This window comes from Polyodon spathula, chromosome 3, assembly GCF_017654505.1.
Source record: "Polyodon spathula isolate WHYD16114869_AA chromosome 3, ASM1765450v1, whole genome shotgun sequence".
Taxonomy (NCBI): Eukaryota; Metazoa; Chordata; class Actinopteri; order Acipenseriformes; family Polyodontidae; genus Polyodon; species Polyodon spathula.
The window spans coordinates 46,861,377-46,885,690 of NC_054536.1; the positions used below are offsets into that span (position 1 = coordinate 46,861,377).

A 24,314-nucleotide genomic window follows, 5' to 3' on the forward strand; every position below is an offset into this window, starting at 1 on the left:
GTTTTGAAATCTGTCGCTTTAGGTGTGTATGGTCATGTCGCTCCGAAAGTATCTTGTCTGTTGAAAAATCACATCATGTCTACACCAGTTAAAAGTTCACTTACAACTGTATTTTTTAATAAAATGCTGCGGCAAAGTGCCCGCCCCTGTGTGTATTTTCTGTTGTGTGTTAATGTTGGTGTATAGTCATTGGTACATGGGATATAAACGGGTCTGTGTAACACGAGTGTTTAAAATGTATATGTGTATTTAGGCAGGAGGATTGCACAGCACTTCACGTGCAAGTAAAACGTAATAATATGTGAGCGCTGGGAATTGCACTTTATTAATTCATGTGCAGTTGTACCGCGACTCCAATTGAATGATTGATTAACAATCGAGTCTCGGTACAGCTGCATAAAAGCTGCATGTTTTCACTCTGGGTTGTGTGTTCGGTGAGTGGAGAATGGGATTGGAGACGCAGGTGATAGTAATAATTGTAATAATAATTATAATCGTTAAAATATCTGCTCACCGTGTTTTGTCTGTATGGTCCGTTTTGTTTGTCTTTTTATTTTGGCAACGAGTGCCATGTCCTGTATTTTTGTATGTTACAACCGTTAATTTTCTGTCTGTTCTGTTCACTCATTAAATGCTGACCGAAGCCATTCGCTCAGCTCCACCAAATTCCATCTCTCTTGTTGTTTATATCCTGCTTCTGGTCTGACGTCACCCACTCCGGCCGTCTTTCTGACAATGGTATATAGATTAAGTATATGGCAAGTTTACTTTTAAATAAATTCTTTATATAACAATATGAGGTAGCTTACTTATAGTTACTTCATCAAGTTTCACTAAAACTTATTTCACACGCAAAGTGTGCAAAGTAAATAATTAACAGTTCAATTCTATGTGAATGTGTTACAATTAATTAATTTAGTTCCATGAAAGGAAAATACAACTGGAATTATACACAACGGTTCCTTGAAGCTTAGACTTTTGGTCCGCTGGTTGAAGTGTCCAGTACAAAACTCTCCTCTCCACAACAAAGTCTTCAATCCCACATTGGGTAAAACTCGGCAACAAAGCTTTCAATTCTCGATAGAATCAACAAACAGCTGCAACAAAGTCTTCAGTCCTCTATAGGATCCCCAACAGTGCCCGTCCTCTCTGTCCTCTTCATTGAATCTTTGAGCTACGCAGGTAGCAGGGCACAGTTTATTTTGGATACTGTGGTTTTAGGCATACAGCAGACCCAGACTGGTTTGTCTGATAACAGTCGTTGTAATTTTTATGACGGTCTTCTAGCCGGGCCTCAGTCTCGTTGCTTATGGTTGTTGACTCGCTTGCAGCTTGCTTTCTTGTCTTGGGTCAATTTCAGGTCCCATCTTGATTCCAAGATTCCAGAGTTGCAGCTTTGCTTAGCAGAGTGACAACACCTTGTTCAGCATTCGATGTGGAGTGCAAAATGTTCAATTTCACTTTGATTTTTGTAGTCTCTTCACTCTGCTGAGTTGCCACTTTCATGAGATAATTTGTGTATCTTGCCGTTTTAACTCACGAATCTTTGAGATTTGTCCTTTGTCTGCTTCCTTTCATCCGGAAGCTTGTTGTTGCAGCTGGGACTTGTCGACATCTATACTTTGTCTTCCTTGCACCAAACCGCTTGTGTTTGCAGATTTGCAGTCCATTCACTGTCCTTTCAACCTTTCTGGTCATCTTCAGTTCAGTATTCCTGCTAGGAACCAAGGGGCCCTTTTTCTTAAGACAGAGCAGTTAGCTTTTTTCCTACGACACAGCAGTTTCATTAATTAGTCCAGTTATATCATTAATACACGTTTGTGTTTTATCATATTCAGGGACTATGTCCTACAATGCAATAGTAAGACCTCATCTAGAATATTGTGTTCAGTTCTGGTCACCTCACCTCAAAAAGGATATTGCTGCTTAATAAAACTTTTGAAAAAAGTATATGTGTTTGCGACAGGGTCTTCCTCGAGTCACGCGTGTGGGTCGCCGCTGTTCAAGCATACAGAGAGACAGAGGTTGGTGTTGAAACGCCAGCACAGGCGCGCAGGATTTATTAACAACAAACAGAAAGTGAAAGTAAAATAAAGGCGGTCATGTGACGTTACCAGCGATGGTAACGCACAGAGGACAAATACAGTAAACCGTACAAAAAGTACAAAATAAAACACAATACCCCAAACTGTAACTCAAAAAGGTGCAGTGAAAACGGCAGGCCTTGCAGCAGCCCCTATCACAGCGATCGCCATGCTTTTATACTGACGCTCCGCTGAGACACGCCCACCCGCCTGCGGGAACAGCTGATTGCTTTCAGCTGCTGCTCCACGCAGACGGGTAATCGTCCCCAGCGGAGCGCCACAGCAGCTAAACAATTAAATCAATATTAACAATTAACACAAAAACATACAAAAAACTACATATTCCATTGTGCAAGGCTTACGCTTTGCCACAGTGTTTTTAGACATCTTCATCGTCTTCCTCGTCAATTGGGAGTCCAGCATCTCAGACGAGTTTAAGGAGGTGTATGTGAAGGCGTATGCATATGCATTTTTTTATTAAAGCTATACAACTAAATACTTATTTTCCTTTTTGCTTTAATGGATACAAAACTTAAATATGTAAATATCTAGTGTATTTGCCATGACAATTCAAACAAAATATCACTGTTCTATGATCATTTAAAAGCTAAATGTTGTTGAAGCTAACACCCTGGGATCTTTCAAGAAGCTGCTTTTTGAGATTATGGGATTGTGACAGGCTGGCGTGTGGTGACATCAGGCCAGAATGCTATATCAAAAACAAACAAGGTACTGCAGTGGACAACACGCTGCGGCGCCGTTTATTTAAATAACACAAAAATAAATAAAATATTTAAACAAACAAACACTTGCTCACTGTGTGATGACTGCACTGTTTTGATATGACAGAGAAAGATAGATATTGTGGCAGCACTAAATCCCTGCCCTTGTAAATGTGTGTAAGTATTTACAAGGGCAGGGATTCAGAACTGTCATTTATATATATACACACACACACACACACACACACACACACACACACACACACACACACACACACACACAGTGGCTCTCAAAAATATTCACCTTCTTCAACTTTTCCACATTTTATTGTGTTACAACGTGGAATCAAAATGGATTTAATTAGAAGTTTTTGCCACTGATCAACACAAAAAAAGTCCATAATGTCAAAGTGAAAAATTAAATCTACAAATTGAGAGTGTCAAATAAATCCACAAATTAAGACGACACCCAAACTGTGTTGATAGACAACGGTCCTAACATTTCGCTAGCTGCGCCTCCAGCTTCTAAGGTGGTACATTATGTGTGGTAGTGAATGTTGCTACATGCGTCATCTTGTAACACTATAGAACTGTTAACTCTTTGCGGTCCATTTATTCAGTGCCTGTCAGGCCCATCAGGTCCAATTTATTTTCCAATGCACTGTTTATTTCACACACGCTGTTTAAAAGTAATTTTATTCAAAGTAAACTTGTTCGCTGTATTTATTACATACCTCTTCATAATCGTGTATACTGATAAGTCATCTCTTGATCATTGCCAAACTACAATAATATGATCCAAGTGATTATTTTATTACTGTAATATCTCAAAGTTTGGCAAATGTCTATGATATTTTTTGAGCGCTGGATGCAGAAGCAGCTATCTTGTTTGTTTATGTCTCTGTTATGTCTGTGGTGGAGGGACTAGGTGTATTGCTCAGATCCGCCCCCCGAAAGGTTTTCTTGGCTTTTTCCAGAGAAAAAACAACTAGAGACCTGTGCTTGATGTCTTTTTGATGATGTCGGACATGGCCCGACATAGGACTGCAAAGGGTTAAACATGCTGAAATATTTGTTACCATTTCATGTAATTTGTGTCTGAAGCAGTAAATAACTGTAGAACTTAAAAATAAAAATTAAATTAAAAACATAAAAACTAGCTCCATAGGCTATAAAGCTAAACGAATACTTTGTAGGCAATGTTTTAATATTCTTTATCAATGTATTCTTTATCATTGTAAATGCTGTAAATGGTAATTTTTTTTTTGTTTGTTTTACAAAACATTATTTATTTATTTTTTTTAATTAAACTAAGCAATGTTTGTGGGATACCACTCACTACCCAACATTATTATTAGTAGTCATAATCATCGCAGTAGTGTAGTAATGTTGTTGTTGCAAAGTTTAAATAACCAGTAAACTATAAATATATAACCTGCTTCAATATTTGATGTAGTTGTTAAACTGAACTCATTTATCCAGCCTTGGTCCACACACTTTTAAAAAGGCTTTGCCACCATTGAGTTGTATAAACAAAAAAGTAAAGCTTAAAACTGTGTTTTCATTAATAACCAACAGAAATGCATTATTTGTCACACTAATTCGAAAATAACATGAACATAAGAATATAAGAAAGTTTACAAACGAGAGGAGGCCATTCAGCCCATCTTGTTCGTTTGGTTGTTAGTAGCTTATTGATCTCAGAATCTCATCAAGCAGCTTCTTGAAGGATCCCAGGGTGTCAGATTCAACATCATTACTGGGGAGTTGGTTCCAGACCCTCACAATTCTCTGTGTAAAAAAATGCCTCCTATTTTCTGTTTTGAATGCCCCTTTGTGACCCCTGGTCCTTGTTTCTTTTTTCAGGTCGAAAAAGTCCTTATCGACATTGTCCATACCTTTTAGAAGTTTGAATGCTTGTATCAGATTGCAAGTAGTCATCTTTGTTCAAGACTGAATAGATTCAATTATTTTAGCCTGTCTGCCTGCGACATGCCTTTTAAACCCAGAATAATTCTGGTCTCTCTTCTTTGAACTCTTTCTAGAGCAGCAATGTCCTTTTTGTAGCGAGTTGACCAGAACTGAACACAGTATTCTACTAATGCATTGTAAAGTTTTAACATTACTTCCCTTGATTTAAATTCAACACTTTTCACTATATATCGGATCATCTTGTTGGCCTTTTTTTATAGCTTCCCCACATTGTCCAGATTAAGACATATCTGAGTCAACATAAACACCTATGTCTTTTTCATAGTTTACTTCATCTATTTCAGTATCTCCCATATGATAATGATATTTATAATGCACATTTTTATTGCCTGCATGCAGCACCTTACACTTTTCTCTGTTAAATGTCATTTGCCATGTGTCTGCCCGGTTCAGGTCATTTTGGATGACCTTTGCTGCTGCATCAGTGTTTGCCACTCCTCCTCATTAACTGCTTACAAGGAGTGTCACATTATTAATAAATGAATAAACAAAATTCTGAACACAATTTTTCATTAAAAATCTTTTTGAGAGTTTTTGTTTTCTTTTATTTGTAATAAACCATTAGGGCAAGTAATACTTTACTGTGTATTACAAAAATCATGTTGTCTCGTTGGTTGAAATTTTTTTTTTTTTTAAAAATCAAAAATTGAGCTTCTATATGATTCCATTGGAAACAACAGAGCCCCACAGGCGACAACTATGGCTAAACGCCATCAGGAGAAGTGAGACAAAAGATGCTAGTGGACCACTTTGGTTGCCCAGGTCTGACCACATTTACTCTGCCCACTTTGCAACAGGTAGGGTAGACCGTGGTTAATTGAGACACACTCATAAAATATTGTCACATGATGACATAAATCCATGACAATAGTTATAGTAGCATTAACATGTAAGTGACCCAACCACTGTGTGCGTAAGTTTCAGGTTTTAAATGTTTAAAATGAATTAGATATTTTGACTCATAGCCAAACAAATAAGCACATACTCAATATGTATTCTGCCATTAAATAGATGTGTAATTAAATACACGTGTAAGTTTTACTGTTTATTCTTGTAAACCAGGAAAGAAGAGTAACAATTCAGCACAATCTGACCGTCTGCCTACAATGTTTCCTCATGTGACAACCCCAGCCAATGTGCAGAGCAAAATAGGAAGCTACCAGCATAGTCTTGCCAGGCATAAGAGAAAACACAGAAAACCCTACTAGGTATTCCCAGATTATTATTTAACTTATCTGTGGTATTTGTTGATTCTTGCATCATTATTGTTATAATGTAATTAAACAGTGGATTGAGTTGCTTATTATTGGTTAAACTGGCATACTATCATTGATTAATACATTTTGAAATAAAAAAAAAAATTAAGAGCAAGGCAAAATAAATTAAAACCTCAAGATCAATAACACTATTAATATTAACATTCAAAGATTGAGATAATGTACAATAGTAATATATATATATATATATATAAACACACTCCCTTGACAAAGGTATGTAAACATACTGAAACGCTGGGAAGTTGAGCGAAGGTCTACACCCCCTTTCAAAATGTCCACCTTTTGTTGCCATATACTGGAATTAAAATGCATTAAATTGTTTTTTTTTTTTTTTTTCATTTATCTACACATCCTACCCCACAACTTCCAAGTGAAAAAAAAAAATTGTAGAAAATGAATTAAAAATAAAAACTGAAATAGCTTGGTTAGATACTGTAAGTGTCCACCCCCCTTGTGCTAAATTTGCTCAGGTGTAACTATTTGTAACCATTTCCCTTCAGAGTCACACATCAAGTTAAGTGGCCTCCACCTGTGTTAAATTGTAGTGATTCACATGATTTCAGGATAAATTCAGCAGTTCCTGTAGGTTCCCTCTGCTGGGTAGTGCATTTCAAAGCAAAGACTCAACCATGAGCACCAAGGCTCTTTCATAAGAACTCTGGAACAAAGTTGTTGAAAGGCACAGGTCAGGGGACGGGTATAAAAAAATATCAAAGGCCTTGAATATCCGTTGGAGCACGGTCAAGATGATTATTAAGAAGTGGAAGGTGTGTGACATCACCAAGACCCTGCCTAGATCAGGTGGGAGAAGTACAGCGTGGAAAAGTACAGAGCAGTTTCGAAGCAGAAAGGAGAAATTGCATCTTGAATAGCTTTAAGCAGAAAACAGAGGACATTGGGGAAACACAGCCGCGTGTGTTTTTCTGATAACAAACAAGCTGAAACTCGGAGCAGCTGATTCAAATTCAGCGCCGTTTTGAGACACGGGCGAGGGGAGGAGCCGACAGCACAGCAGAACAACGCAGTTAAACGAGGCAGTCTTCCCAGCGACAGCGAGTGGAAGCGACAGCGAGTGGGAGAAGTACAGCGTGGAAAAGTACAGAGCAGTTTCGAAGCAGTTGGAAAGCAGGTTGACGGCTGCAGAAGAAACTAAACTTCAAAAAAAAAAAAACCCTCAACATGGTCTTCAAGCCAGTAATCTGTGACACCTGCTTGATGTGGGAAATCCGAGAAAACCCAGCGGAGCTAAACCAAGTGTGCGTAAAGTGCCGCGCGATCCAGGATTTGCATAAACTAGTAAGTATGCTAGAAATGGAGCTGGAAGAAGTGAGACAGCAACAAGATCTTGAGGAACTGGCACACCCACAATTCATGGAAGTCTGCATCACCCCTAACAGACTGAAAGCCACCAGGGAGATAGAAGGTCAGAACAGCTGGGTTCAGGTAGGCAGAAGCAGGGAAAAAAAGAAACTTCGTCAAACACAACCACCAGAAATCAAAACAACCAACAGATTTGAGTCACTTCAGAATTGTGATGAGCAGAACCAACAACAAGAGAATGAAAGGAACAACATCCAGGACCCCATTGACAGTGGTGACCAGACAGCAAAAAGAAGGGAGGTCATGATTGTTGGGGACTCCATATTGAGAAACACAGCAAGTTCAGTTCGCAGTTTGGACCCCCTTACTACAACAGTGTGCTGCCTTCCGGGAGCCTCGGTCAAGCACATCACTGAAAACGTGGACAGGCTCCTAGAACGAACAGGAGACGACCCGGTAGTAGTCGTCCACATCGGTACAAACAACATTGGAAGAGACAGACCAAAATCCCTGCAAAACAAATTCAGAGAGCTAGGAAGGAAATTAAAAGAGAAAACCAAAACTGTGGTATTTTCTGGTATACTACCCGCACCTTGCAAAGGACCATATGGACAGCTGGAAATAATAAATCAAAACCAATGGTTGAAGACGTGGTGCACACGGGAAGGCTTCACCTATCTTGATCATTGGACCACTTTCTACAACGAGGACTATCTGTATAGACGGGATGGACTGCACTTAAATAAAAAGGGAACTAGTCTACTTGGAGAAAAGATCCTCGAGCAGGTTCGGAAGCATTTAAACTAGAAAGGAAGGGGGGAGAAATCAACAAAAAAACAGAAGGGAGACCGCATCAAAACAAGAACAACAACTCAGGTAAGACAACCATTAAATGTATTTATCTAAATGCTAGAAGTATCAGAAACAAAATTCTAGAACTTGAAGCTACTGCACTAACAGGTAACTATGATGTGATAGGTGTTACAGAAACGTGGTTGTCTGAGAGTGATGGGGACGAATATAATATTTGTGGGTATACACTGTATAGGAAAGACAGGCAGGACAGAAGAGGAGGAGGGGTAGCGCTATACATAAGAAACAGTCTTGAAGCCCAGGTGTTAAACCTGGACAAAGAAAATAAAACCGAATCAATATGGGTCAGAATAACAGACAAAAATTCAAAAGGCATAATAATAGGAGCATGCTATAGACCGCCAGATTCAGACGGTGAGCACAATAATCTGTTATACAATGACATTAGAAATGTGTGTAGCAAAGGAGAAGCCATACTAATGGGGGATTTCAACTTCCCCCAAATAAAATGGGAAAACCCGGTGGGTAGCGCGAAGGATGAAATAGAAATGGTGGAAATGACAAATGACTGCTTCCTAACACAATTTGTGAAGGCACCCACTAGAGGGGAGGCATGCCTTGATTTAGTCTTTTCAAATAACGAAGATAGAATAACTAAAACAGAGGTCAGAGAACCACTGGCAAACTCAGACCACAACATGGTCTCATTTGAAGTGTTTTTTAAATCCTCAAAAGTAAAGACTAAAGCTAAGGTTTACAATTTTAGAAAAGCAAACTATGAAGGCATGAAACAGAGACTAACAGAAGTAGATTGGAGTAAAATAGAGAAAACACCCACAGAAGAAGGATGGTTGTTCTTCAAAAATGTAGTACTAGAGGCGCAAAACAATTATATCCCTAAAGTAGACAAATCTAAATGTAAAACTAAATTGCCAAAATGGTTTAATAGATCAATTAAAAAAAATATTCAGCGAAAAAAGGCACTTTACAGAGCATTAAAAAAGGACCAAAAAGAAAGTACACAGAAAGAGTACACAGAACTGCAAATGCAAGTCAAAAAGGAAGTTAGAAAGGCCAAGAGAGAAATAGAAATGAACATTGCTAAGGGAGCTAAAACCAATTCCAAAATGTTTTTCCAATATTACAACAGCAAGAGAACATTCAAAGAGGAGATTAAATGTTTAAGAGATACAAATGGCAAAATCGTAGAGGAAGAAAAAAAAATAGCAAATATGTTAAATGATTACTTTTCACAAGTTTTTACAAAGGAAGATACTGACAACATGCCCCACATGTCATCCAGTTCCTATCCAGTTTTAAATAACTTTAGCATAACTGAGGCAGAAGTGTTAAAGGGACTAGGAGCTCTTAAAATAAACAAATCCCCTGGGCCGGATGAGATCCTCCCAGTAGTACTCAAAGAAATGAAAGAAGTAATTTACAAACCGCTAACCAAGATCATGCAGCAGTCTCTTGACACAGGGGTGGTACCGACAGACTGGAAAATTGCAAACGTAATACCGATCCACAAAAAGGGAAACAAAACTGAACCAGGTAACTACAGACCAGTAAGCCTGACTTCTATTATATGCAAACTTATGGAAACTATAATAAGAGCCAAAATGGAAAATTACCTATATGGTAACAGGGTACTGGGAGACAGTCAACATGGTTTTAGGAAAGGGAGATCGTGCCTAACTAACTTGCTTGATTTTTTTGAGGATGCAACATCGATAATGGATAATTGCAAAGCATATGACATGGTTTATTTAGATTTCCAGAAAGCTTTTGACAAAGTCCCGCACAAAAGATTAATTCTCAAACTGAACGCAGTTGGGATTCAAGGAAACACATGTACATGGATTAGGGAGTGGTTAACATGTAGAAAACAGAAAGTACTGGTTAGAGGAAAAACCTCAGAATGGAGTGTGGTAACCAGCGGTGTACCACAGGGATCAGTATTAGGTCCTCTGCTATTCCTAATCTACATTAATGATTTAGATTCTGGTATAGTAAGCAAACTTGTTAAATTTGCAGACGACACAAAAGTAGGAGGAGTGGCAAACACTGTTGCAGCAGCAAAGGTCATTCAAAATGATCTAGACAAGATTCAGAACTGGGCAGACACATGGCAAATGACATTTAATAGAGAAAAGTGTAAGGTACTGCACGCAGGAAATAAAAATGTACATTATAAATATCATATGGGAGATATTGAAATTGGAGAAGGAATCTATGAAAAAGACCTAGGAGTTTTTGTTGACTCAGAAATGTCTTCATCTAGGCAATGTGGGGAAGCTATAAAAAAGGCTAACAAGATACTCGGATACATTGTGAAAAGTGTTGAATTTAAATCAAGGGAAGTAATGTTAAAACTGTACAATGCACTTGTAAGACCTCATCTTGAATATTGTGTGCAGTTCTGGTCACCTCGCTATAAAAAAGATATTGCTGCTCTAGAAAGAGTGCAAAGAAGAGCGACCAGAATTATTCCGGGCTTAAAAGGCATGTCATATGCAGACAGGCTAAAAGAATTGAATCTGTTCAGTCTTGAACAAAGAAGACTACGTGGCGACCTAATTCAAGCATTCAAAATTCTAAAAGGTATTGACAGTGTCGACCCAAGGGACTTTTTCAGCCTGAAAAAAGAAACAAGGACCAGGGGTCACAAATGGAGTTTAGAAAAAGGGGCATTCAGAACAGAAAATAGGAGACACTTTTTTACACAGAGAATTGTGAGGGTCTGGAATCAACTCCCCAGTAATGTTGTTGAAGCCGACACCCTGGGATCCTTCAAGAAGCTGCTTGATGAGATTTTGGGATCAATAAGCTACTAACAACCAAACGAGCAAGATGGGCCGAATGGCCTCCTCTCGTTTGTAAACTTTCTTATGTTCTTATGTTCTTATGTTCTTATGTCCCTCCAAACTGGATGACCGAGCAAGAAGGAGACTGATCAGAGAGGCTCCCAAGAGGCCAATGGCAACTTTGCAAGAGTTACAGGCTTTTATGGCCAAGACCGGTCAAATTGTGCATGCGATAACAGTATCCCAAGTGCTCCACAAATCTGGCCTGTATGGTAGGGTGGCAAGAAGAAAGCCATTACTCAAGAAAGCCCACCTTGAATCCTGTTTGAAGTATGCAAAAAAACACGCAGGAGATTCTGTAGCCATGTGGCAAAACGTTTTGTGGTCTGACAAAACTAAAATGGAACTTTTTGGCCTAAGTGCAAAGTGTTATGTTTGGCACAAACCCAACACAGCACATCACCCAAAGAACACCATGCCTACTGTGAAGCATGGTGGTGGCAGCACATGTTATGGGGATGTTTCTCATCAGCAGGGACTGGGGCACTTGTCAGGATAAAAGGGAAAACGAATAGAGCAAAGTAGAGAAGTTCTTGAGGAAAACCTGCTGCCCTCTGAAGAAAGCTGAAACTCGGACGGAAGTTCACCTTTCAGCATGACAACGACCCAAAGCACACAGCCAAAGCTACATTAGAGTGGCTAATGAACAAAAGGTAAATGTCCCTGAGTAGCCCAGTCAGAGTCCCGACCTATAGCCAATCAAAAATTTGTAGCATGACTTCAAGATTGCTGTCCATTAACGCTCCCCAAGGAACTTGACAGAGCCTGAACAGTTTTGTAAAGAAGAATGGTCACATATTGCCAAATCTAGGTGTGCAAAGTTGGTAGAGACCTATCCCAACAGACTCACAGTTGTAATTGCTTCCAAAGGTCCTTCCACCAAGTATTAACTCGGGTATGGAGACTTATCCAATTATGAGCGTTCAGTTTTGTATTTTAAATATATGTTTTTTTTTTCTCAATAAAAACTTTTCTCCCCTTAACAGTGGGGAGTATGGTGTGTAGATAAGTGGAAATCCTCGTTTAAATGCATGAAACTCTGAGGCACTGACAAAACAAAATGCGAAATAAGTTTAAAGGGGTGTAGATATATATATATATATCTACACCCCTTTAAACTTATTTCGCATTTTGTTTTGTCAGTGCCTCAGAGTTTCATGTATATATACACATACACACATATATATACACACAGCTCTGGGAAAAATTAAGAGACCACTGCAAAATTATCAGTTTCTCTGGTTTTACTATTTATAGGTATGTGTTTGGGTAAAATGAACATTTTTGTTTTATTCTATAAACTACTGACAACATTTCTCCCAAATTCCAAGTAGAAATATTGTCATTTAGAGCATTTATTTGCAGAAAATGACAACTGGTAAAAATAACAAAAAAGATGCAGTGTTGTCAATCAAGCTAAGTACAAGGTTGTCCTGGAAGAAAACTGGCTTCCTTCCGCTCTGACAATGTTCCCCAAATCTGAGGATTGGTTTTTCCAGCAGGACAATTGCTTCCCCAACATGTCTACTGCACTGAATAAAAATTCGAAACTGATTGAATAAAGGGATCAAATTATACACAAGTTTTTACAAAGCTAGGCCCAAGGGTCCCCAAACCTCTCCAAAAATTAATATTGTGTAAATCTTTATGGCCAGTCATACACTAGTTTCTTGAGCAAGTTCTAAAAGGGAGGTTACCTTCTAGCATCTCACATGCTATACATTGCAACATGAATATTGTGTGCAGTTCTGGTCACCTCGCTATAAAAAAGATATTGCTGCTCTAGAAAGAGTGCAAAGAAGAGCGACCAGAATTATTCCGGGCTTAAAAGGCATGTCATATGCAGACAGGCTAAAAGAATTGAATCTGTTCAGTCTTGAACAAAGAAGACTACGTGGCGACCTAATTCAAGCATTCAAAATTCTAAAAGGTATTGACAGTGTCGACGCAAGGGACTTTTTCAGCCTGAAAAAAGAAACAAGGACCAGGGGTCACAAATGGAGTTTAGAAAAAGGGGCATTCAGAACAGAAAATAGGAGACACTTTTTTACACAGAGAATTGTGAGGGTCTGGAATCAACTCCCCAGTAATGTTGTTGAAGCTGACACCCTGGGATCCTTCAAGAAGCTGCTTGATGAGATTTTGGGATCAATAAGCTACTAACAACCAAACAAGCAAGATGGGCCGAATGGCCTCCTCTCGTTTGTAAACTTTCTTATGTTCTTATGTTCTTATGAATTTGATTTTGTAATCCTCTTTTTTACTTATTTGTCCAATATTTCATTCAAAAGGTGATCTTTTTGGAGAGCTTTGGGGTGCCCGAAATGTATCCATGATGAGTATGCAAGACAAATACTCTCAGTTCATATGCCACAACTCTCAGGCACATTGCTCTCATATAACTGTGTGTTTGTGCAGGAGAATCTTGCTACTGAGATTTTTTTGTAGCTCTGATTTTTCAGTACCTGACTGTATTTTTGTTACTCACTTGCTTGAGAGTATGTAAATATGAAGAAGCAAAATAATGAGATTTTTTTTTTTTTCCCCAAAATAAAGTGGTTACACTCATTCAAGCACTGCTGACAGGTGAACATATGTTGATTATTGGATAAAGGCTTCTGCTAAATGTGTATTATAATAATAATAATAATAATAATAATAATAATAATAATAATAATAATAATAATAAAGAGATTGCAGACACCTTTGCTCCTCTAAATCAGACTGCCAGACTGAAAACTCCTCAGTTCCTTTCATCTTCACTTTGATTGACATGTGGCAAACAAAGGAACTGAGAGCAGGCAGACAGCTTATCTTGAAAGGCTAAGAAACCTACACTGTCTCTAGGTGAGTAGCATCACTCCTTGTTATCATAGAAATATAGAAAAGTTTGCTAAACACTCCCATGCAATAATCTAAATCAATGAACATCAATGAGAAAATAATAAAGACGGCCAGGAAGCAAAAATTACTTCTTGAAACTTGTATTGCATCGTTAAAATCAGGGACCGTATACAGCAGCACAGCACAGATGAGACATGGTGTTGCTCTTTACTATGCAATAAAAATTGTTAAAAAAAAAAATGTTATTTCTGTGTGCCCCTTGAGAGTCAAATGGTTGCATTTTCTAATAACATTTACAGTAAAAATGCATATTGAAAATTACGCATAATAATAATAATAATAATAATAATAATAATAATAATAATAATAATAATAATAATAATAATAATAAATGTAGTGTGGATCCATTATACTTACAAATCCTGAAGAGACTCCAATCCATCTTCAAATGCTGCTTCACAGACGCTGAATCAACGCTCTCCAACCCAGAAAGTTCATTTTCGCCGTCACTTTCACTATTATCCATCTCCTCCAAAACTTCAAAAAGACTGAATCTACTTCTTTTGGGATGCTTTGGAACACTGCTCGCCATTTTGTTCAATTTTATAAATTTTACAAATTGAAAAATGATCAGAAAACGGCAAGAAACCTTGATCCTATGTGCGCAAAACTGCACGCTCACTTGCAAATATGTGTCTTGGTTACGTATGCACATCGATTACTCTTCAATGGATTAGGCTACAAACAAAGTCAAGGTATGATTGGACAGCTTGTGACCTCCCCTACAACGTGATCACCGAGATTTCACCATCAACAGATACATGTAAGGCCAGAGCAGCGATACGCACAGCTAGTCGATCGGAGTTGTTTTTGAACCGTGAGGTACTAGACATATTGCGAAGGGAATATCTCAGCGGTGAAATGGCGAATTCGAAAAATTCCTTTGCTGTTTGACGGTAGGAAAACAACATTTTTGATGTCAGTTTTTTTTCTTGTTTTGCTTTTGTAATAATATTACAGGTGATTTTTGAAATATAATGTGTAATTGCAGTACCAATGTTCCGCCCCCACCCCCCCCCCACCCCACTCACAAAGCAGGCCGTCAACTGGAACTAGTCTTCACCAGGGACTGCTTTCCATCCACCCTCTCTGTCACTCCTGTCGATATCTCTGATCGCTACTTTATCTCCTCCCTGTTGCTCTCTTCCCTTCCTGGTCCGCCGACCCCCTCTGTCACCGTTTGTCGAAACCTCCGTTCTCTCTCCCCCTCTGACTTTTCCTCTGATGTTCACTCGCACCTCCCCTCTATCAACTTCTTCTCCCATCTCTCTGTAGACTTTGCTGCCTCCACCCTCTTCTCTTCCATCACCTCCTGCCTCAACTCCCTTTTTCCCTTCACCCCTCTACCTGGCTGCCCCTCCCCCACCCCAGCCCTTGCTCTCCTTCATGCTCTGCTTGGCTCATACCGAACTGCGCTCTGCTGAAAAGAAATGGAAGAAAACCAAACTCCCTGCTTCCTTGGATCTCTATCGCTGTCTCCTCTCTTCCTTATCTTCTACAATCACCTCTGCCAAATGCTCCTACTTCCACTCTATCATTTAGGCTTCTACTAATAATCCTGTACACCTTTCTCTACCTTCTCCCTCCTTAGCCCTCCCCCTTCCACCCTCCTCTTGGTTGATGACTTTGCCTCCTTCTCTACCAAAATCACCAACATCCACAAACTCTTCAATATCTTGACTCCTTCCATACCCACCCCCTGTCTGCTTATTTACTCCCCATCACCTTTTGCAACCCCTACTAATCTACCCTCCTTCTCCTCCTTCTCAGACTCTGGTCTTTGCTTCCTGCTCCAGAGCCATAAACCCACCTTTTCCAGACTGCTGTCTCTGCTCTACTCCCTTTCATTTTCGCTCTTCTCAACATCTCTCTGCTTTCTGGCTGTTTCCCATCTGTCTTCAAACAGACCTGCATCATCCCCATCTTAAAAAAAACATCCCTTGATCCCTCATCCATCCAGAACTACCATCCTGTCTCCTTTATCCCTTTTCTCTCTAAAGTCCTTGAGCAAGCAGTACATCACCAGCTCTCTGCTTTCTTGTCAACACACTCTTCTCGACCCCCTCCATTCTGGTTTTCACCCAGCACACTCCACTGAAACTGCTCTCTACTCTCTGGCCGTGCCGCCTCCCTCTCATCTGTTCTAATTCTCTTCAACCTCTCTGCTGCCTTTGACACAGTCGACCACTCTATTCTCCTTTCCTCCCTTGCTGACCTGGGACTCTCTGGCACTGCTCTTGCCAAATGATAACAATTTCTGTATCGCGATATAATGCTATAATCAGTGTGAATAAATGTGAACAATTTTGGTTCTGTTTTTTGCTTAAATAATTTTCATTTCAACATCCAAGTTGTTTATCCTATATTTTATAATTCTCACTTCTTTAAAATGCTATATACTGTCCATACCCCACAGTCTCTATTGTTGGTAGATAATCTGTAGAAGAAAATGAAGGTGATAACTAAAGCAGTTCAGGATTTCTCACCAATGCAATATGGCATTTTGATTGGAATCATACAGTAACACCCAGGGACAGCAATTAGTAATGTGTTGCTCCAGGTACAGTAGTTTCAAAATCAAATTGAAACAGTTTGGTTATTTGGTGTGGAATGATTGTATGCAAATTAAACAGATTTGCCTGGTTACGTCAATGCTGTCCATGGTAGGCAAAATGTGCATGTACTAAATGGTAAATTTAAATATGTTTTAATATATGCAGTAAGTAAAGCTTTGTGGTCAAAGCATTTTACTGACTGAAAAGCAGGCGATCATTAGGGGAAGCAGCTCATTGGTTAATAACAGGAAATAAAGTGTTGAAGGGTAAGGACAATTTCCCTATCCAGGTAAAATTAGTAGGTGCTAGACGACCAGAAAATAAGACTGTCAAGCAAAGATTTTATTGATAGTGCATTACTGGTAAGATTTATGGAATTATTTAAATTTTAAGGGACCTCCTCTCAACAAGGATGGAATAAGAGATGAACAATGTGTCCTGAATTTAGGAATTTGAACCACTGCAAGTGTAAACTTAACACAATATCCAGGAGGGTCTGATTTCAGGGCAGGTTTAAGCTATATACTGAAAAAATCTTTTTTTTTTTTTTTTTTTTTTTTTTTTTTTAGCTGCTGCCCTGGGAAATATTGTTTCTGACCTAGCAGGATTAGGGTAAGTACTGTAAAGTCAAGGCATCCCACTTTCTTAGTTTAAATGGTACTTGCTACTTTGAATTTTAATGGGTTAGTAAAGGGGCTTACCAGACTCTGCAGTTTTGTATAATTTCCTTATCATGATAGCTATTTTCATAGCATAGATTGCTAATTGTACAATTTGTGCAATTTTACCAGTTTGTAAATATATTTTAGTCAACTTCACATCATTATTTTGGACATTCTGGAGCTAGGTCTACAACTTTAAAATGTTTGCACATCCTAAAGAAGCACACATGGTTTACAATACAGTAAATAACATGATTTCAACTACAGTGTTGCTGTGTTAATAAATAGTTAAACAGTTATTTAAAAAAAAAAATTAAAAGTATATTTGCCTATTACATGAAATAAGTATAAGACATATTAATCTTAAAAACAACAAATGATTCACCAAAAGGTAATTGATGGTGAAACAAAAATTTGTGGTTTAACTGTTGAGTGATATAAAATAATTTATAATTATAGATATCCTTCTTGTATTTAGCCTTGCGGGATATGTTGAAGCTCTTGCCTCAAGACTTGGTCTACAAATACCTAATCTAACTCCAAAGCAAGTGGAAATGTGGCAAACAAGACTGAGTGCCCATACAGTGAGTGTTTTTCTCTCTAAAAGAGATTTTAATGATATTATTGACTGGAGCCTTAAAAAAAGATGAGATAGGCATGGGCATGCACCCACCTCACCTGTGCACCTCAGCCCTGGGCGAGGACAAATCTCTTGTAACTAATGGTTCCTTTTTTAGACAAGTACAGAATGTATCGGAAGGGAATGAGTGGGTCTGGTAGCAGGATTGTCAAAGAATATTTCAAGCTGCAGCCTGATCAAACCAAAAAAAAAAAAAAAAGATATCTTACTAAAATTTAACTGTGCAGAGAGGTAACTGTTTGTAACTTAAGTAAATAATACATTATAGGGACTTACAATTTTGTTCAAGGTCTTGTAACAGTGCTTGTAGCTTGTGCAGTTTGGAAAGAAACATGTAGCAATGTGGCAAAGTGCAGGTGCAGGAATGCAGCAGTGATCAATGAACAGACAGTCAACGATAATCCAGGTGCAATGATATTTTATTTATAAATCCAATGGTCTGATGACACAAATGCAGGAAACAATAACAATGAGAACAGGCAATACAGCAGCGTGTATTGCTGTTTTAATCCACGGGTTGGTACCGAAATAATATTAGTCCTGGTCCTAAACACCCCCATGTAACACAAAACACAAACACAAGTCCACAGTGAGTGCTCGTAGTGTAAATACAGGTATTCTTAAAAAAATAGTGAAGTGATGTCCAGGTAACAGCTCCGGATCGTGTTAGCCGTCTAATAATAACAAACAAAATACTCACAATAACAGTACAGGTTTTCCTTCTGGTTAAGCATTTAACCGTACAAAGGAACATCACTTTGTTATGCCCCCTTTTGCTCCGTCAATCATGACCCCTTGGTTAATTAGTGCAACCACTCCAATTCGCAGCTGCCACATCGTTTCCTTTCCAGGTCTATGATTTAGTGTATCGTGGAAGTCGTGTAAGTGACCGACTTCCTTCTAACCCTGAATTGTCTGGTCATCCAGTCCAGGGCACTCTGTTCCCTTTACACAGCGCCCTCAGGGGTTGGGAGAGAGATTTATCACCAATAATCATTCTGTCTCTGTCACAAGCAAACGTCTGTTTTCAGTTAAACAAATGATATATGATTAGGGCCCTACCAAAGTCACGTCCATGAAAAACATATCACATACAGTGAAATCTGGTCGCTCCCATGAAATCTAGTCTTTTGTGTACTTATACCCTGTAATAAAATCCAATGCAGTTATATGTCAGGGCTCTACGTTTAGATTTTTAACTACTGGCCCCTCGGGCCACTGAGATAGTGTTTTTACTGTCCCGGATACAATTTTATCTGGGTATCCAGCGGGACATCTTACTGTGAGACTGGATATGATGTAAACGAAATGTTGATTAAGATTTCCATTACATGAGAGTAGATGTTGAACTTCATGCTGATTTGAACTCACCAAGATAAGCACCAACTAAGACGTAGACTCTCCATCCTCACTGTTCCACTTCAGCAGCTAGTTGCGCATACCGATGTTTCTTCCTCTCATACGCTTCATCCACAACATCTTCCCATGGCATTAACTCTACCAGATGAACAAGGCATGCTGATCCAGACCACAAGACAATGTCTGGTCAAAGGTTAGTGATGGCAATCTCAGGTGGAAAAATAAGCCGTTGACCAACATCTGCCAGCATCTTCCAGTCTCTAGCAGCTTCCAGTTGTCCTGAGCGAGGCTTGATTTTGACACCTTTTCTTGGTGGTTGCTCTCCTGGACGGAGGAATATTGTCTTTTGTGTGTTTTGATGGAACTGGTGGCAACTTATTGGTCAGGTTGACACTTGCTAAGGCCAAACATCGCAGCACCTGGTCATGGCACCAAGTAAACCCTCTTCCCATCTCTGGCCACTCTCCCATCTCATCCATTCTCCCTGCTTGGCCTGGAAAACAGCCTTTATGCACCTGATCCTGTCCTCCTGCTTTTGCACCTCACTGACTACCAGCTTCCTCCGTTGAGCCGGGGTTGCCTTGTGTCATGTAGGAGGAGCTAAACCAAGACCAAAACCTCCTTTTCCATGCTGAACTTGCCGAATAATAGTTAAATGTAACCGGCCCAGTCGGGCCTGTGGTGCTTCATAGCTACCGGCCAAACTGCACACTCTATCAGGCTTAGTGTAAATATTGTAACCTGGCCAAAATAGAAAATACATTCCAACATTACAATAGTTTAACATTACTAATTACAACTAGACATCAGGTACTGACATCAGATGAATCGAAGTCAAGTTATTGTTTATTCAATAACCTGTAAATAACTCAAAACAAGGACACCTGGTTGTACTTTTAATGGTCAGTGCAAATGTTGACGTTACTCCATCCATTCACAGAAAGTCAACAGTAGATGTTTTACATTGAACTACAGTCCAGAGTTAAAGAAACAAACAAAAAACCTCCTTTCCAACTCCAAGTGTCTTGCATTTTCTTATAGTCACTGCGTTATTGTGCTTAACATTTAGTATGTCTTTATATTCATCATAATGATAAATTGCTTTTCTAATTTCAATATTACTCAAGTTTGGATTACTTCTTATACACTTGCTATATACATGTTGAATGGCTGAAGTAACATATATTGAAAGACTTCGTTTAGCCACTTTCTTTTGAGATGTGGGCTCTCTTTGGTTATCATACACAGTTAGAAACACACTGAAAATAAAAACCATCATGAAAGAATATAAAAATATATTTATAATATATATAAAGATATATTATAAATATATTTATAATATATATAAAACACTAGCTCAGTGGCCCAAGGGACCAGTAGTTAAAAATCTAAACGTAGAGCCCTGACTCTCCTTCAATCCCACTTTGGATCAAACTCGGCAACAAAGCTTTCAATTCTCGATAGAATCAACGAACAGCTGCAACGAAGTCTTCAGTCCTCGGAATAGATCCATAACAGCGCCCGTCCGCTCTGTCCTCTTTGCTGAATCTTTTAGCTATTCTGGGAGCAGGGCACAGTTCCTTCTGGATACTGTGGTTTTAGGTGAACAGCAGACCCAGCCTAGTTTGTCTGACAACAGTCACTGTAAGTTTTACGGCAGTCTTCTAGCTGGGCCTCAGTCTCATTGCTTGTGGTAGTTGACTTGCTGGAAGCTTGCTTCCTTGTCTTGGGTCCATTTCAGGTCCTGTCTTGATTCCGTTTTTAGGCAGAGTCCCGGAGTTGCAGCTTTGCTTAGCAGAGTGACAGCACCTTGTTTAACATTCAATGTGAAACATAAAATATTCAATTTTGCTTTGATTTTTATAGTCTTTTCCTCTGCTGAGTTGCCACTTTCATGAGATAATTTGTGTATCTTGCTTGTTTAACTCACAAATCTTTGAGATGTGTCCTCTGTTCCTTTCATTCAGCAGCTTGTTGTTGCAGTTGGGACTTGTTTACATCTGTACTTTGTCTTCCTTGCACCACACCGCTTGTGTTCACTGTTTTGCAGTCTCCTCACTGTCCTTTCAGCCTCACCCAGTCCAGATGCCCCCCTCCTAGCCCTAGTCATCTTCAGTTCAGTATTCCTGCCAGGAACCAAGGGGCCCTTTTTCTTAAGACACATCAGTTTGCTTTTTTCCTAAGACAAAGCAGTTTCATGAATTAGTCCAGTTATATCATTAATACATGTTCATGTATTATCGTATTCGGAGAATATGTCCTACAGTACCATTACAGGTTCCTAATGCAATTGTTAGCTTGTTTCAATTTAAAAAAGAAAGCTCATCATGAACAGGACAGGATTTACTGATTGACACTTGAAAACACCCAATAACTGGGCTCTACTCACTGACTGGTAGACACAGGCATCTGGGCGGGTTTAGTATGACCTACAGATCTCAACTGGTAGTACTGTCAGGCGAGGCAAATTAGACCTACATTTTAAAATGAATGTCCAAAATAAATAAAAAAAAAAATACTACAATCACTGCCGTGGATCATGTAAAATAATTTGGAAGCCAAATATATACCAAGTAGTAGTATGAACAGAAAAATACATAAACACTGCTGGACCAAAAAATAAATAAAGTAAGTATGTCAGTAATTTCAGAGACTTCCCATTTATATTTTGTAGTCTCTGGATATATTGTCCAGCTACAGAACCATCCCTAGCTCAGTGCTGTCTGTCAATTTCTACAAACTTTGTGGATCCAGAGAAAGCTGTGTCAAAATACAGACAGGTATTTACACCACAGAGACAAAGAATGAAGAAAAAAAGCATTTCAGAAGAGTTTTTGAGTTACTGTTGCATACAATGATGTTTGAAACCAGAACAATGTTTTGTTTTGGTTTTTTTAATAATAACAATAACAGAAACTCAGCAATCACAGAGAGACCCTCTGGATTTTGGTTTCATTTTCTTTTAGCATTTCTACTTTGTTAGTCACATGCTTTTGTAACTTCAGGGCTTTAAATGTTTCTATTTTGCCTTTAACTACATGTTCATACTTTGTTACACCACTGTGAAATTTAAGATTTAAATAGCTGAAACTGTGAAATACAGAATTTATAAAATGTTATGACCGTGAAATTTACAAAAATGTACAATGAATTTGGTAGGGCCCTATATATGAGGTACTACACAAGGTAACATTTACCAGAACATATGTTACTGTTTACTCTATAGATCCTTTGTGCAACGTCTTCAGGGTCAAAGCATCTTACTGGCTGCAAAGCATGTCAGACATTAGGGGAAGCACCTGATTGCTTATCAAAGCAAGAAACCCGAAGCAATGGGAACAGTTTAACTCTCCATGTGAAGTGACCAGGAAGGAAGCCTAACTGAAAACAAGGCCATATTTGAGACCTGTGTAGTGATTGGGTGTGCGTGAAATATAATTATTTTGTTAACTCCTCTTTGAAAGTCAAATCTAGTAAACCAAGAGAATTAAGGGACCTTATGAGCCCTCTTTTTTTGGAATGAAAAGATTCCATTATCTAAATACTGGATCTAATTTTTGCTGCTGTTTTCATTCTTAAATAACAGAGGACCCCTAACTGCATATCACAAATATATAAACAATCATCTTAGAATATGTATTTAAATAGAAATTCATCAAATTTAAAAACTCAAATTACATGCTTGATTTCTGACATATAGTCTATTAAAAAAAAATAACAAAACTTTAAATACCTTCTACAAGAGCTAATTTATTTTGGTTACTTACTCAAAAAGTTCACTTTTACATTTAAATTCCTAAAAGAATAACACATTAACTGTCCTTTTCTCTTTTTGTTTCAGGGCAAAGCCATAGGAGTGTTTATCGGCTGTGTGTTAGGAATGTTCCCTCTATTGTTCCTCTCAGGAGATGAAGATGAAAAACTGGAAACAAAAAAGTAACACATCGATGGATGGACTTGAAAGACAAAAAGCGGATTTTACCTCAAGAATTGGAAAGAGCTAATGTCTCTCAATAGGAATGAAGAACAAACTAACCCCATGCAGTACACACAGGAACAAGTAGTTTTACTCTATACAGTAATGTATCTCAATGCAAATGCAGGCCTAGGTTAAATAGAACACCAACGAGCATGACTTGCTTTTCTTATTTAATATCTTGTTTTCTTATTTAAAAGAATGTCTTAAATTCTTAAACAATATCTGAAGTCTAAAATTAGATTTTTAAACAAGAGTGTAATGTTGGCTTTCATTAATAACACTATGTAACACAATTTTTGTTCCTGGGTAGTAAGTGTTATTTCCTAATTGCTTATGCCTCAAAAGTATAGAAAATGGCTATTATTCCCCACAAACTTTGCTTTTGTGACCAGGACAGTGATATTTCAAAATATCACTATTTCCAATGGGAAAACGGGCAAAGTCGTGTTTTCGTTCACATAAAGTCAGAAAAAACCAACATATGAATCCAAATTAACATGTATTTATACTAAAGTAATACAAAAATGACTACAAAAGATTTAGAAGCGAGTAGTTTTTTGAGATTTACGATTATACTGTATACTGTAAATTTACAGTATAATCGTAAATCTCGAAAAACTACTCACTTCTAAATTTTTTGTAGTCATCTTTGTATTACTTTAGTATAAATACATGTTAATTTGGATTCATATGTTGTTTTTTTCTGACTTTATGTGAACGAAAAGACACACATTTGCACGTTTTCCCATTGGAAATAGTGATATTTTGAAATATCACTGTCCTGGTCACAAAAGCAAAGTTTGTGGGGAATAATAGCCATTTTCTATACTTTTGAGGCATAAGCAATTAGGAAATAACACTTACTACCCAGGAACAAAACAAACAAAAAAAATTGTTACACGGTGTAATTGCAATCCTGCAAAGGGGTCTTCCTCATCTTCGTTATTGCATTCACCTTCCCTGGTAGGCAAGGACATATTAAAAGCGAAATTAGTAGCTCTAGTGCACAGTTTCTTTAGGCAGAGTATATACCTATTAAAAGGGGTACACATGTTTCGCACTGTGAAACACCCATAAGTACTCCATTTGTCCTGTTTCCCCGACACCAACAAAGGGTGTTGTTGGAGAAACAGGCAGTTC

At 38.4% G+C, this 24,314-nt stretch overlaps 1 protein-coding gene across 1 annotated transcript in view; it reads left to right on the forward strand.

Annotated features, from left to right (window-relative positions):
* Positions 1-23,497, forward strand: part of LOC121313130 (transmembrane protein 65-like) — a 133,169-nt gene extending 109,672 nt beyond the window's left edge. Inside the window, exons 5-7 of the mRNA XM_041245325.1 lie at positions 17,104-17,146; positions 17,675-17,780; positions 23,037-23,497. Coding sequence (XP_041101259.1) covers positions 17,104-17,146; positions 17,675-17,780; positions 23,037-23,135 — 248 coding nt within the window. The 3' untranslated portion in view covers positions 23,136-23,497. The remainder of the gene's footprint in view (positions 1-17,103; positions 17,147-17,674; positions 17,781-23,036) is intronic.
* The last annotated feature ends 817 nt before the right edge of the window (positions 23,498-24,314 follow it).